The 16266-nt window shown below is 37.3% G+C and overlaps 1 protein-coding gene across 4 annotated transcripts in view; it reads right to left on the minus strand.

Moving 5' to 3' along the window:
* Window positions 1–8131: 8131 nt before the first annotated feature.
* The window catches only part of LOC311097865 (protein NLRC3-like), a 30531-nt gene continuing 22396 nt past the window's right edge, over window positions 8132–16266 (minus strand). Inside the window, exons 10-11 of one of the 4 annotated variants that reach the window (XM_084137819.1) lie at window positions 15809–15849; window positions 15032–15372 (exon numbers count right to left, since the gene is read on the minus strand). In XM_084137819.1, coding sequence (XP_083993945.1) covers window positions 15813–15849 — 37 coding nt within the window. In that variant the 3' untranslated portion in view covers window positions 15032–15372; window positions 15809–15812. Of the gene's footprint in view, window positions 9299–15031; window positions 15850–16266 lie in introns of those variants that run through there. The other 3 variants (XM_084137820.1, XM_084137817.1, XM_084137818.1) reach the window with 3 other exon arrangements.

The raw sequence follows: 16266 nt of genomic DNA on the forward strand, positions 1-16266 counted from the left end.
CATCACAACTTTTAAACAGAAAGACCAACATACCTTGTGTAGAAACGGATGTCCCTGTCAGAGCCTGCAAATCTCTGGAGCCCAAAATGCTGTTTGAGTGACAGCTGTTAAAGCTTCTGCCTCAGCTGGGCAATTTCATCGTGAAGACTTAGGTTTTCTCTGAGAACCGAGTCAACAAGCGGGGGGTTCGGCGATGTGCAGTAGTCATGGTCGTTGGCACATATAGGTGTAGCGTTTATACGCCCACGTATAAATATTATTAATTATTATTTATAACGAATTATGATCAATAATTAATCATTTAATTATTTTCAATTATTTACTGTAACAGAATCAATAATATGATCATTTATCAGTTCATCCAATGAACAGAAAGCATAAACAATTATTAACTCTAGGAAATATAATATCTTCCTGGCCAAGAAAGAATAACCCCCTAACAGTAAATTAAGAAATAGGGTAAAAGCATAGGTAACTTTTGATCAAAGTTCAAGACAATAAAATTTGATAAGCACATACACAAGCAATATCTTTTCAAATACAAACAATACTTTATTGATTATATACTAACACCTAACACAAACAAGACTCTATTGATTATTCTAACAACTAATGTCTAACACAAACACACGCGCACGCATACACACACATTCATACAGGTTGCAGACAGGAAGAGAGAAAGAAAGAAATAAAGAAAAGAAATACACAATAAAGAAATACAAAAAAGAAGACTGAGTTTGGGAAGAATGAGTTTAAGGGTAAGAGGAAGGAATTCCGAATTCCTATATGCACTTGTAAGACATGACCTGAACGAACCATCAATCATTAATTTAAACCCTTCTATCGTTTCTTAGACAGGTTATTACATTTATCAAAACACCAGTTCAGTTTTAGTCTGGAGGTACTTGCGTCTTTGCTTTTGCGTTCCTTTTGGGAATTCCTTTGGTCAGCGTCAAAGGGGTTCGTTCGTTGGTTATGGTCTCCTCGTGCCTGGATAGATGGGGCGAGAACCAGTCACGTGTGGCTGGCGGTTGCTGATGGTTGATGAGTCTTTGAAGTTGAAAGCGTGCGTTGCAGCCTTGAATCGTGGAACGAAACTTTGCAGCAAAACTTAACTTAAAACCGGGACTTTCAATCGGAAAAGAAGAATAACACAAAAGAAAGAAAGAAAATAAGATACGGAAAGGAGCTAGATGACTGGAATTAATTCTAACCCATCTGATCTTAATTTGGGTTGATCTGCTCGTCTGTTAACGTTACATGGTTACTAAAGCCATCGTCTGCCGTCTCCGTCTTTGTTCTGCACTCGTTGAGAGCTCTTCTGTATCAGAACATTTTAAACGAACTTAGAGAGCGAACTCCAACCCCCCCAACGCTATGCGCTGGGTTTTAAAGGGTTTTTAAAACAAATAAAGGTTTGTTACCCTACCAATGAAGTCCTGACTGTTGCTTTGTTTGCAAAGTCATAAATCATGTCTTCCCTGGGGGGTTTCTCTAATGAAACTAAAAGACCAGATGCACAGTTTAGGCATGATTTCTAATTATCAGAATATGAAACATTTTACACAGATTTAATTGCAGCCATCTTTTGAATCATGAGCATACGATCACACTGATATGAAACACAACACACTTTCCTTCACACCTCTAATAATCATATCAATTACATGAATTATATGGGATTAAAGCATATTAAAACACACACAGGTGAAACCACACACGTAAAACAACATAGAATTCTGTAATTGCGTGATGTCTGATCATAAGTCCATTGAAAATTGTTCTTGAATGATTTTATGTATAGTTATTGGTAAAAATCAGTTCTCTGGTTTGAAGAGACAGAGCTCTGTTTGTTCGTTCAGAGGTCTTACGGAGGAGGGGTTCAGGAATGTTTGCTGGTATCGATCCATCTTGCAAAACTATCAAACGTTGACCAGTTCTTCCTTCATTTAACCAATAAAAGTCTTTGGTTAGCAGACTTTCTGGAGACTGTGAATGATTCATGGTTGGGTAATTTGAATCTGGAATGTGAGGACTCTTGTGTGAGACCTTGGTCTCTGTCTTTCTCTTAACCAATCAGTAATTTGGCAACAAAGCTAGCTTTGACCAGTTATGTGTTAGTGCTGGGGCTGTAATTAGTCAGCCTGGTCGGCGCCTGGATCCCGTGACAAGATGGATGAGGATAGAAGTCCTGACCAAATCTTGAATTAATATTCTGTTTGAATTAATATTCTGGAAGAAGATTATTTTGTGGTTGGTTTCCTACGCATTGTCGCTACATAGGACTAACATCTTCCTCAGTCTCCAGACTCTCTGGCCTCGCTCTCCGTTCCCACACCTCAAGCCTTCTCACTCCAAGAGAGTCATTGTTCCAGGGGAAAACACAGGTACAGCACCAGGCTTCAACATCCAACTACCTCCTACTTCAGTCAGCTCTGTCACATCTTCTGACTCAGTGTCGACTACACACATGGGTATGGTGAGATGTGTTATTAGGTTATCTCTTCTTATATTTATGATCCATTTCTTTCGTTGTTGGTCATCTGAGGGAAAAGTGTGTAAACTGATGGTCGCATTGAATTTTGCTGAGGAGGAACATTGAGGAACGCAACAGTGCTCAGCTGTTGTCTCCTCACGACGCTGACATTTAAACGTCTTTTTCATCTTGTTTTACTTTTGAACAACTAAATTAATGCAAGGCCTGACTATTTAACTGATTATATTCTGATTATAAACTATATTACACTATTGATACTTCTAAAGCTATCTCAGAAAATTGAAGAAACTGCCACGCCAGCAAGTGAAGTTTCACCGCAAGTCCTGTTTTTTAAAATGTATGTAATTCATGAAGTCACTCTGTTTCTGGACATGAAGCAGTAATACTGTAGACCAGCATCTGATCTCAAAAGAGCTTCATGGGTAAAGATGGCACCTAGATTACTGTTAAACAGCCTTCAGGTCTGTGATCAGAACTGTGCAAAGTATATACCTGCTTTCATTTAGACTTGGCAGGTTTTGGGACAGGGAAGTCGAGCGATGGAGTCCCCTGAACAATGTCATCCAGACATATAGAGCACTCACCAGAGTCCCGGGACAAAACATCATCCACAGAAAGATCAACTCACAACAAGAAGCTCAGAGCAGCAGTAGTCAGCTGATGTCACATGGGGGCGCTGTTCTACAGCAAAACACATGAGCTTTAAAATAGACAGAAACTAGTTTGTCAGTGGAGCTGATATCTGGTCCAGCATGAAATAAATGAAATGTTACAATCAGGGTTTTTCTTTTCTTTTCTTTTTCTCCAGATAATTTTCAGCATCTTCAACTCTGTTTGAGAACTCAAGATTGCAGATTGATCTAACTGGACAGAAAGAGAGTGACGTGAGATCAGTGTGTGATAGTGAAGGTTGTTCTTGCCGTTATAATGGAGTCGTGGTCTGGAGAAATACACGAGCAAATGAACATCTGTTTCATCAGAACTGACGACCTTTGAGCAGACGGGACAGTCAAGCTGAAACAAACAGAACAGACATGAAATCACTTGATGAAGTTTTTTCGGTTCCTTGCCACTGTTGCCTTTGGCTTGCTCAGTTGGGGATATTTTGGGGATATTTAATTTTATTCTATCAATCAATAAATTCCACTAGAAACAAACCTTGTTGTATTATTTTATTTTAATTTAATACTGTGAAGCTGCTTTGATACAATCTGTATTGTGAAAAGCGCTATACAAATATATTTGATTTGATTTGAAAATCCTGTATGCATTGCCTCATATGGAGAATAGACAACTACAAACTGCCCAGTCTAAAGAGTCTAAACCTTTGATTGTGATGTCTCTTTTTATCTTACAATTATGATCTGGGCTGGATTTCCCAAAACCTTCTTAACGCTAAGTCATTCTTAAGTTATACCTTAAGCTGTGCCTTATCATTAATATGTGTTTCTTGAAACGTTCTTGGTTAAGTATACCTTCTGTAATCATATGTTCATTAGGTTGGTCTGGATCATTATTAGCTATACCTTATTACTGTTGAATGTCCATACGAATATAATTCTGAAGTTGTAATACACCCAGCGTTCAATTAGGCTAAATGAAGTGTATTCATGCAAAGAATAAAATTATCATTACACTGATGGTTGTTAGCTTTTTAATGATATAATCCAAAGGCACATCCGCTGGCAAACCATACAGTAAGGCTTAGGAGTCTATTTAAAGGAGAACTCGGCAACTCTAGCGAACTCTACTCACTTCTTCGCTGATTTTCCCTTTTGTTGTTGCATGTTTTCCCCACGAGCTCCCCCTACACCTGTGGGGGGGCGTATATGTCACAACACGGTCGTAAAAAACTCACTTGCGGCGGCCTTCTCCCCCTCTCTACCGCTGCTCATGTGCGTTTGTTTTGATCAGAGCAAGCCAGACATCGTGTGGAACGATGTCTACCGAGGTGGGTAATCTGGTAATACATCATACATGAGTGTGTGTTTATGTCGAATTGCCGTAAAGCAATTCATGTTTCGCGCTCGTTCTCGCTTCTCATGAGACTTCCAATTTCTATCTTGCCGGGACGGTAGTCCCCAAGTTGCAAGGTTGGTTTTCCGCCTGGGAACACTGGGCGGAGCGGGGAAAGTCACCAATATCACCAGAACAGGTTGTTTAACCATCCAAATGATTTCTAGACAGTTTTATTAAGTTAAAAAAGTTACCAAGTTCTCCTTTAAAGGGAATGATTGTGGTGGGGAGTTTAGTCAAACTATGGCAGCGATACAGCGAATAGTTGTGCTAAAAGACGGCACCATCCGCGGAGCCAATTAGTGTATGTGCACGTCAGCAGCTTTTAGATCTTGTTGGTCAGACTTTGTTGAGACAAACACAACAGTGTCAGGTCAGGACACAGACTCAAACTGCAGTTTTATTTTTCTTCAAAACAGGAAACATAAAAGCCGATCAATAATCCAGACAGGAACTTAATACAATATGAAAAAATTCTGAGGAACTCCCAGGGTAGCATTCTCTGTAGATTGACAACATCTGAAGAGCCAGAACAAAGCTGTGTAGCGCAGAGGGGAAGGGCTGAAGAGGCGGGGGGCTGGCGGCTCTCAGGCAGAGAAAGAGGCGATCCACAATCGGAGACCGAGAGCGAGACCAGGGCTGAATGCAACGGAACTGCCTGGGAAAATCAGGAGGTAGAGAAAATAACCAAAAACTGGCAAAGATCCAATACGACATGGTAGAACACACGACAAAGCGAATAGAACTATCACTCACACATAACTCAAACAACAATCTAGCACAAGACAACACACACGTGGGGACTAAATAGAAGAAGGAATTAATTGATACTGGATCAGATGAGGTGAGTGAATCAATAACGAGGTAATGAATGTGATAACAAGGGGGGGCGGGCGCAATGACAGTGAAGCACATGGTGAACTGTCAAAACTATAATGAGCAGATCTATTATGTGATGAGTACTGTGTTACTCCAGCAGGTGGCAGTAATGTGTTGTATAAGATGAAGTGCATTTGCTAAGGAAGAGAGTGGTTGTAATGTATACAGTGGTGGACAAAATTAATGGCACCCCTGGTAAATATGATCAAAAATGGCTGTAAAAAATAAATCTGCATTGTTTATCCTTTTGATCTTTAATTTAAAAAAAAATGGCAAAAATCTAACCTTTCATTGAAGTAAAAGAATTGAAAATGGGGAGGAAATCACATTATGAAATAAATGTTTTTCACCAAAACCACAATTATTGGCACCCCTAGAATTTTTTTACGAGTAAAATATCTCTGAAGTATATTACAATTAGAAATTGTCTAGCTATGACTTCTTGTTTCACAGGAGTTTAAATATGAGGAAAAGGCCAAATTTCTTTAATCATCCATCACAATGAGTAAAACCAAATAATATAGTTCTGATGTGCAGCAAAAGATTGCTGAGCTTCACAAAAAAGAAAGAGGCTGTAAGAAAATAGCTAAATAATTGAAAATCCCCATTTTGACCATCAGGGCAATAATTAAGAAGTTCCAATCAACTAAAGATGTTATGAATCTGCCAGGAAGAGGACGTGTGTCTATAGTGTCTAAATGCGGTGAGGAGGAAAGTTTGCCTGGCCAAAGACTCTCCAAGGATCACAGATGGAGAATTGCAGAGATTAGTTGAGTCTTGGGGTCAGAAAGCCTAAAACAAATTATCAAACAACCCCTACATCCCCACGTGTTGTTTGGGAGGGTTTCAAGAAAAATGCTCCTCGCTCCTCCAAGAACAAACTCCAGCATGTTCAGTGGTCAGACACGACTGGATCTTCAAAAGGGACTGGATTCTATGCTCTTGTCATGCATCAAGAAACAAAAAAATGGCAGCCACCAGATGTGTTTGGTGCACACAGGGATGAAGAGTCCCCCATGCCTACGGTTTAATATACCACTGGATCTTATATGTTGTGGGCCTATTTTTTTGCTGGAGATCCTGGACATCTTGTTCAGATACATGGTATTATGGATTCTAGCAAATACCAACAGATAAAAAATCAAAACCTGACGGCCTCTGCTAGAAATCTTATAATGGGCCATGGTTGGATCTTCCATCAGGACAACAGTACAAAACAAACATTAAAATCAACACAAAAATGTGTTTCGGAGCACAAAATGAAGCTTCTGCCATGACCGTCCCAGTCCCCTGACCTGATGAGTGGAGTGACCTGAAGAGAAGAAGCACCAACATGGATCTGGGAATCTGAAGGATCTGGAGAGATTCTGTATGGAGGAATGGTCTCTGATCTCTGGTCAGGTGTTCTCCAAACTCATCAGGCATTATAGGAGAAGACTCAGAGCTGTTATCTTGGCAAAAGGAGATTGCAAAAAGTATTTAATAACAGGGTGCCAATAATTATGGCCAGTGTGTTTTGGAGAAAAGCATTTATTTTATAATGTGATTTACCCCGAACATTCAATTCTTTTACTTCAATGAAAGGATAGATTTTTGCGAATTTTTTGAAAGAAAGATCAAAAGGATAAACAATGCAGATTTATTTTTTACAGCCATTTTTGATCATATTTACCAGGGGTGCCATTAATTTTGTCCACCACTGTATATGCTGAGTGTTCCACGTGGAATAAAGATGCCAATATCAGTCATTCCTTTTCTCTTTATTTGATGTCTCTTGAAATACAAAAACTAACGCACATGCTCCAAATAAACACAAACACACGACTGAGACCGGGAAAGGATGGACAGATCTGCCCAGGGACACGAGTCATGACAGACGGATCTCTCAGTCCTGAATTCAGCTGCTGGCGGTTCTCCTCTCTCTGTCTTTATTCTCCGCCATAGTCGCTGTTGAATATATATGTTGTAGATGTTATATGTATATGTTAAGTAGGTCATCCAATAACAGAAATTAGTGATTTACACCAATAATGTGACACGGCTGCTGTTGGGCAATCTGGTTGTGGAGTAAATGAAGACACTATGGCAAATATATTATGATAATATAAATGACCCTCACAAAGGCGTGTGAAGGCACACTGCCAGTTACTGTAGCGGGTTGAGGCATGGTACGTTTGGGCATGAGGCGGTGGATTCGTGCACTCGTTTCGAAATTATATAAAATATCCACGGTTGGATTTTGTTTTGCAATTTGGATTATTTTTTATAAAATCCAATGAGGCCTGATAAATGCAATTTCCACTATTTCTGAAGTACTTCTTTTATAAAGAACACCGCTATCTCACATAACGCAGTGAAGCTGTTCCTGCATGAGTGAGTAATTGATTCTTGAGCCGTCGATATCAGCAGATTCAGCAGCATCGCCACGGACAGCACTGGGTAACGTCACACGTAAGAAGGTTTATCTTAAGCAGCCTCCTAAGGTATAGTTCGGGAAACACGTCTAGAAATGGTACACCTTTAGTTAAGTTATACCTTTAGAGTCTTCATAGCGCACTAAGACACAAGGTTATCCAGCCCTGTATTGTAGTGGATATTGCACTCTTGCCAGAGGCGAAGCTACATTGAGTGGGGGCCCTAGGCAACATTAATTAATGAGGCCCTTCTAAAAGTTTTTTTGTTAATATATCTTTGTTACCAACAGACATACAACAAACAAAAAAATAGTCAAAACACATCTAATGGAACATAAATTATTTATTTTTTTACAACATTAAAGTGCTTATTTTTTAATTAACAAAATGTAGATCTTTATATTTTTTACTAGAAGATGCAATATAGCCTAATCTTAAATCTTCAAATGGTGCTTTGTGTGCTGGTGACAGGAACAAGCAAATTAATATTTATCATTTTTTATTTATAATAACGAGGACTGCATGTGAACACAGGCTTCTCTGCTGATGTGATAGAACAGAGAACAGTTATTGACCTTATGTATGGATGTATATGACCATTATATGTGTGCATGACAAGAAGGCCTCTGCCTTTGAGAGTAGAATATAATGGACAAAGTCTAAACAATGATTCACCATCTATTAAGTTAACTGAACAATATGAAGTTAGTAACTATGGTTAATAATTAGTGCTGGTTTTACAGTTATAAATTGCTAAAATAGTGTAATAAATACAATTTGACCCCCTGTTCTAAAGTGAAAGATATATCCTCATTAATTATGGCACTTATTGAGTGGTCTCATAATTATGTAGGTATTAATACGTAACATTTACAGACACAATACTTTTTTGTTCATTCGGATAGATGCTGAAACATACAATATGGATGTATTGGCAACATTTAAACGTAAACATTATTAAGTATTTACAGCTAAAAAAACGTAAAATATTTACAAATCTTTTATATCGTAAATACATCTGTATAATTTCCCTTTTACCATTTTATAGATAAATGTTATATCCCTAAACCAACCTCAAACCTAAACATAACCATTTTATAGAGAATATAAAAGGAATATATACAACATAATGGACAGAAATGTGTAGGAAAATTACAATTTTAGTCACAATATAGCAGTAAAGCGATATTTTGAGCTGCTAATCCCACTCAAACCTCTAAACCTGCCCATAACCATTTCTTAAGAGTTATATAGAAAAACATAATAGACAGAAAAGTGCAAAGTACACATGTCAGTTCTGAAGAAGAAAGAAATGTTTTCCATGTTTGACTCTGGATGAAGGATTGGATCATTCTGGAAAGTTACACAAACACACGTGTGTGTGATGATCACTATGGGTTTGTGTGTGTTGAGCCTGTTGAATGTGATGTGTCTGTAGCCGCTCTTTATTCTCCATCAGCTGATCCAGAGAAGGTCAGACTAATATCTAAACCTGTAAATAAAACACAGACAGTCAAATTATCCACTGTAGAACAACTAAAACAAACTATTTGCACTATTAGTCAGAGATAATAAAATAACCCTGTGATGTTAAAGGCACAATATGTTTTTTTTTTGCTTTAAAAATATAAAAAATCACTATATCTATGTTATATATTTTAAAGTTGTGTATTTACATTATCCCGACAGTTCCAATTAACTTCTAAATCCAGAGAAATTAATATTTTAATTCGAAGACACGGACCGTGTCTTTATTTCCGTTATGTCGCAGTCAATGGCGTCATATCCGCGTTGTCCCTGGTTTCCGCTCGTGCTGCCATGGTAACCATAGCTATGAACCAGAGCCCTCTGATAGTAACCAAGACGACAGACGTGGACCACTGTAGTTCGCAATGTCTATCTGCACGCTGTTGTTGTTTCGTTCAAACATTATGGACCATGGCAAGTAGACTTTGGATAAAAAAGGAGAACTAAAACGAGAATCAATATCAGCGCGGTGTTTTCGAGATGCCGAGAGCTCCCATAGACAGTATATTTAAACGAGAGCTCCACGTCCGAAACTTCGACCGTTCCTACATGTACTTTATTAAACAGGTGAGCACATTTACATAAAACTAATCAATGTTATATAGTTCAACAATGATAAAATGTCAGAATATGATCTGTATGTTATTCTAATGTTGATCTAGCTTAACGTTACTGCTAACGTTAGTCTCATACAGACAAACTAACTCATAAGATACATTTCAACACATTCAAATGCAGTTTAGTGTGATAGTGTAATGTTAGACCAAGTGAAACAGCGCTGCGTTACCTCACAAGTTTAATTTGTCTAATAAACTGACCTGTGTGTAGTGATTCTGCGTGTAGTTCGGTAGAATGAAATGTCCATATTCCTTTTATATCCGCGGGACTCGCGTCGCGTGTGGAGCTGATAGCTGTCTCTTAGCAATCCCGAACTGCTTCATATCACAGTCATGACAAAAACATCGATGTATTCAGTCATCCATAAACATTATTAGATCGGTCGGCTTGACGTTGACGACAAGATCCATAATTCTTAGCAAATGTTGCATCATCAAACTACGCCTTTGTTATTGTAAATAGGTTAGCGACCCCTAGTGGAGAAAAAATCCCATACTGTACGTTTAAATTTTAGGTATCTTTTTAACCATTCAGATTTTGATTTTGCATCCAAACCACCATGAATGATGACCCTTGACCCTTATCCATAATCCTGTATGACTGTCCTCTTTCTGTCATTAGGTCAGTTTTATTATCGACAACGAAAGTAGTAATAAATATTTAACATTATCTTCTATTGCAAATGAAATGATACTAATTTAGAGGTCTTTAGAATCGCGTGGAAAGACAGTATGTCACGTTATAAAAAGGCCCTAAAAGCGGCCAGGGCTGAGCACCTCCGCAAACTAATAGAAAACAACCAAAACAATCCTAGGTTTTTATTTAACACCGTGGCTAGACTAACAAATAAACAGACGTCACCCGAACAAAATATCCCGTTACAGTTTAGTAGTAATGATTTCATGAACTTCTTCACTGAGAAAATAGAAAACATCAGAACCACAATTGTAAACGTTCAATCCTCAATCGCACCTTATAATTCAGCCTCAATTATCCCCCCGCAAGAACAATTACAGTGCTTTACAACTATAGAACAAAAAGAGTTAAATAAACTTATCACTTCATCTAAAACAACAACATGTTTATTAGATCCTATACCAACTAAACTACTGAAGGAAGTGTTACCTGTAGTGGAAGAGCCTCTCCTCAATATTATTAACTCATCTTTATCTTTAGGTCATGTTCCAAGAACATTTAAACTGGCAATGATAAAACCTCTCATTAAGAAACCACAATTAGACCCGCATAATCTAGCAAATTATAGACCCATTTCAAATCTACCTTTTATGTCTAAAATAGTAGAAAAAGTTGTGTCCACTCAACTGGGCTCTTTCTTGCAAGAAAATGATATCTATGAAAAGTTTCAGTCAGGATTCAGGCCGCATCATAGCACTGAAACTGCGCTCGTTAAAATCACAAATTATTTACTCTTAGCTTCTGACCAAGGCTGCATCTCAATACTAGTTTTACTTGATCTAAGTGCTGCGTTCGATACTATAGATCATACAATACTCTTAGATCGACTACAAAATTATACTGGTGTTCAAGGACAAGCATTAAGCTGGTTTAGATCATACTTATCAGACCGCTACCATTTTGTCTATTTAAATGGAGAAAAATCGATCATAATTCCAGTAAACTATGGAGTGCCGCAGGGATCTGTGTTGGGCCCTCTGTTATTCTCAATATATATGCTGCCACTTGGAAATATTATAAGGAAACATGGAATTAGTTTCCATTGTTATGCTGATGACACTCAAATATATATTTCATCACGGCCGGATGAAAACGCTAAATTATCCAAATTGACAGAGTGTGTTAAAGATATAAAAGATTGGATGACGCGTAATTTTCTTTTATTAAATCCAGACAAGACAGAGGTAATACTTATCGGTTCAAAAAACCGCCCACAGAACCTCTCACAATACAACTTTGACATCGTAGGATGTCCTGTTACTTTATCCTCTACAGTAAAAGACCTGGGTGTTATACTCGATTGTAACCTGTCTTTTGAAAATCATATTTCGTATGTTACAAAAACAGCCTTTTTCCACCTTAGAAACATTGCTAAGCTACGTAATATGCTATCAGTTTCTGATGCAGAAAAGTTAGTTCATGCATTCATGACCTCGAGACTAGATTACTGTAATGCTTTATTAGCCGGTTGTCCTGCATCCTCAATAAACAAGCTACAGTTAGTCCAAAATGCAGCCGCTAGAGTTCTTACTAGATCAAGAAAATATGATCATATAACACCGATTTTATCATCACTACATTGGCTACCTATAAAGTTCCGTATTAATTATAAGGTATTGCTATTGACTTATAAAGCCCTAAACGGCTTAGCTCCAGTCTATTTAACGGATCTTCTATCACCCTATAATCCATCACGCTCTTTAAGATCAATAAATTCGAGGCTTTTGGTCATACCTAGGATATCCAGATCAACCAAAGGAGGGAGAGCATTTTCGCATTTGGCTCCAAAACTCTGGAATAGCCTTCCTGATACTGTTCGTTACTCGGACTCACTCTCCCAGTTTAAAACTAGATTAAAGACGCATCTTTTCAGCCAGGCATTCATATAATATTGTTAATCTCACAGTTTCAAACTACAATCCGGCCTCTAGTTCATAAATGCCAGAGGAGAACTGGCCCCCGACTGAGCCTGGGTTCTCCCAAGGTTTTTTTTTTCTCCATTAGGTCACCTGATGGAGTTTTAGGACACCATTAGGTCACTTGATGGAGTTTTTCGGTTCCTTGCCACTGTTGCCTTTGGCTTGCTCAGTTGGGGATATTTTGGGGATATTTAATTTTATTCTATCAATCAATAAATTCCACTAGAAACAAACTTTGTTGTATTATTTTATTTTAATATTGTGAAGCTGCTTTGATACAATCTGTATTGTGAAAAGCGCTATACAAATATACTTGATTTGATTTGATTTGATATTCAAAATAATGTAATTTTCATCATTCTGATTATCCGCTATAAGAAGTGTGGTTATTTTTACCACCATTATTCTCATACCCCAATGCACAGCACAAATGATGAACTCACATAGAGTAGGAGTGTTACTGGCCACTGTTTTAATCTACTTAAGTCAAACGCTAAACACATTTCTATGGACGTATTGGATGGTTATTCTGCGCTGTGATGAACATCAAACTGTGATAGCAATGCCGCTTCAGACGGGGTTTCCTACACTGCCATTGTGTTCTTCACACTGTCTGGATGAAGATAAGTAGCAGACACTGGTGGCAGCGAGTTCAGCGATTCAGAGCCGAGGGAAAACTTCAGAATAATGTCAGACTTCATTCATGGAGTTGTGTGAACAACACACGTCATATCTGTGTACGTACTAGCACATGCACTTTGGTCAGAGCGAAATAGTTTAAAGGGAAAAATCATCCAAAAATGAAAATTAAGAATGATGAGTAAATGGGTAAGTAAAAAGAGTAAGCAAACAATGACTTAATTTTAATTTTTGGGTGAACTATCCGTTAAGGTATTTACATGCCTGTTTGTTGCAATTAAAAACAACACAACACATATTTTACAAAGATCATGGTTCCTTCAATTATGAACATAATCAAATCAATTTGACTGAAGTATCGTCTATACATGACTAATTCTCATTACAATCACATTATGAGAGTTCATGTAAACCTAGTCAATGATACAAGCGATATGTTGTATTGTTCTGACATAAAAAGAAACATTCATATACTTAACTCTAACAATAAATGGAATCAAACTCTTATTAACCCTCTGGGGTCTGAGGGGTTTTTGGGGTCCTTGAGATGTTCTGACATGCCCTGACATTTGTGCTTTTTTCAGTTGCTTATAAACATATTAATGGCAAAGGTGTAAATTCACTCTATTTAGCACAAACAGGGCTACCATAATATGTGAACAACTTGCATGTACATGTTTGTATTTTTGAGAGAATAATGTTTATGCATGGTTTTTTAAAAAACTAAAAACTAAAGTTTCTGAAATAAGGCCACAAAACACATAGTAAATATGTGTCAATAAGACTTGACTAATGGATGTCGTTGCCATGTGTTTTTTCTTCAAAAGTATGTGAAAATTATCCTGCCTAATCATTCACATAACACAATACATTGATTTAAATTTTACAAAACGCTTTCTGTCTGGAAAGTCAATATGCGGAGTGGGCGTCAACGATCATGCATATTTAGTGGTTTGCACCTGGAGACAATGGGGCCGCATACTTAATGAGGCATTCATTCAGGTGTGTCACAAGAAAGAATGCAGGAGCAACAGTTGGAAGCATCTAGTATTGGCCTATAATATGAAAAGGAAAACATGTCTAGTAATTGTGCAGTTAATTCTCATACTGTATTTTCAGTTTTGGAATATTTATCCTCTCCCCAAATTTGTCACTAATAAAACAAAATAAAATATTATTTTAAAGAAAAGGCTTATATTTACCTTTTATTAGTTTGTTTACATCTACCTTGTATTTTTTTATTTATTAAAAAGGTTACAATTACAACAACATTTCAAGTGTAATATTTATTTGTAAAAACTAAAGTATACATTTATCATACATATTTCAAAGTTAAGGATTCATTACTTGAATATAGCCTAGGCTACATTGGAATAAACACTATAACATATTATTTGATTACTTTATTTTTGACAAAACATACTATATTTAACATATGAGCAAAAATTGTCAAACAAAAGCTTATTTGAGGTGGCAGATATTTTACAGTGAAAATGTATAATCTATTCAAAACAAATCAATAAAATGTTGTCTTTCATATGTCTGTAACATAGTAACTTTAGTTTTTATAATAAGAAATATAAATGTTAATTTGCAGTTTAATACGTTGCTTATACAAATGCATTTTATTTCAACATATTTCACTCGATTTTTACTCAGTAGCCTATTGTTTTACGGTGTATCTTCTAACCTTTACACCTTTTACCTATTTATTTATTATTCTCAGGTAGGTAAGGAAAGTCGAATCTGGACAAAACCATAAGCATTCAAAAATACTTACAATTAGTTCAGCAGACTTCCCTGTGGACAGTTCTTGCTTAAGGCTTCTTAAATTATAACTCAGGCAGACAATCTCTTGCCAATAATATAATATAAGTTTTATTAAAGTTAACAATAGTTATATCAAAGTTACAGTTAGGTTACAATAATAAGTTTCAACAATCAGCTGGTTACAGGCGTCGAGGGACACTGCGCTATTCAGTCTCCAACCGGTTCAGTCTCTCTCTCAGTCTTTTATACGCAGACTTCGAAATGCAGGTTCCAGACTCTCCTCTGACGTCATCAAATGGAGTTCTGCCAACTCCTTCGACATGGCTCTCAGTTGTTTACGGCGTATCCCTTCACGGCGCCTCCGTCTTCTCTTTCTCTGCTTTCTTCTCCTAATTGTCTGCAACACATACTTTAACTAGTACATTTCCCATTTATCATAAAAACTATTTCTAATACATAAGTACTTTCTACTCTAAATCAGTCAATACATACATTTCATGCAAGTAAGTAGTTTTCTTAATAACAATAAAATCACACAACACATCATCAATAACAGGGTTACATATATCTATTCAAGCAAAAGCATTATTATTATTCAGGTTACATCATATTAAAGCAAATCAAGCATTAATCATGACAGCATAATTGCAAAATCATCATCTCATTCAACACTATAGCAATACAGTTTGCTAAAAGCGAAACATTCACAGACAGAAACGATTCAAATTTAAACCGTCTTTTGCCAGTTGTGGTAAACAGCGGCATCTCTGCCGTTCATTCATTCATTCATGCACAGAAACGCGACGCACTTGAGAATGAAAAAAAAAACTTACTACATTATTCCATAGCCTCGGATCTGTTGCTCCTCGTACATCTAAGGTAAATTTACCATTATAGTATTATTCCTCACAGCCAGGGGCGTAATTTGTGGGGGGGTTGGGGGGGAGATAACCCCCCCCAATATTTAAATCTATGCATTACAACCCCCCCAATATTTATACCATGATCACATGAAAAATATGCAGACCCAAACTTCAACCCCCCCAATGTTCAAACCAAATCTATGCCCTTGCTCACAGCGCTGCGAGACTGTGTAAACAAGTACAATGATCTGATGTGTTTTCTCGAGCTGATATGGGGGCGTTCACAGTTTGCAGGATTGCCTCAGTCATTTGCGTTTGAATAGCGCGCGCGCTCCGGGGCGGGGTCACATTACATGTGAATGAGATCTAATTAGCTCGACTGGACTCACTCTCTTTTAATACAGATTTCACAAGCTGAGAATATTTGT

Source organism: Abramis brama (assembly GCF_963993115.1).
Source record: "Abramis brama genome assembly, chromosome: 15".
In the NCBI taxonomy this organism is placed as follows: domain Eukaryota; kingdom Metazoa; phylum Chordata; class Actinopteri; order Cypriniformes; family Leuciscidae; genus Abramis; species Abramis brama.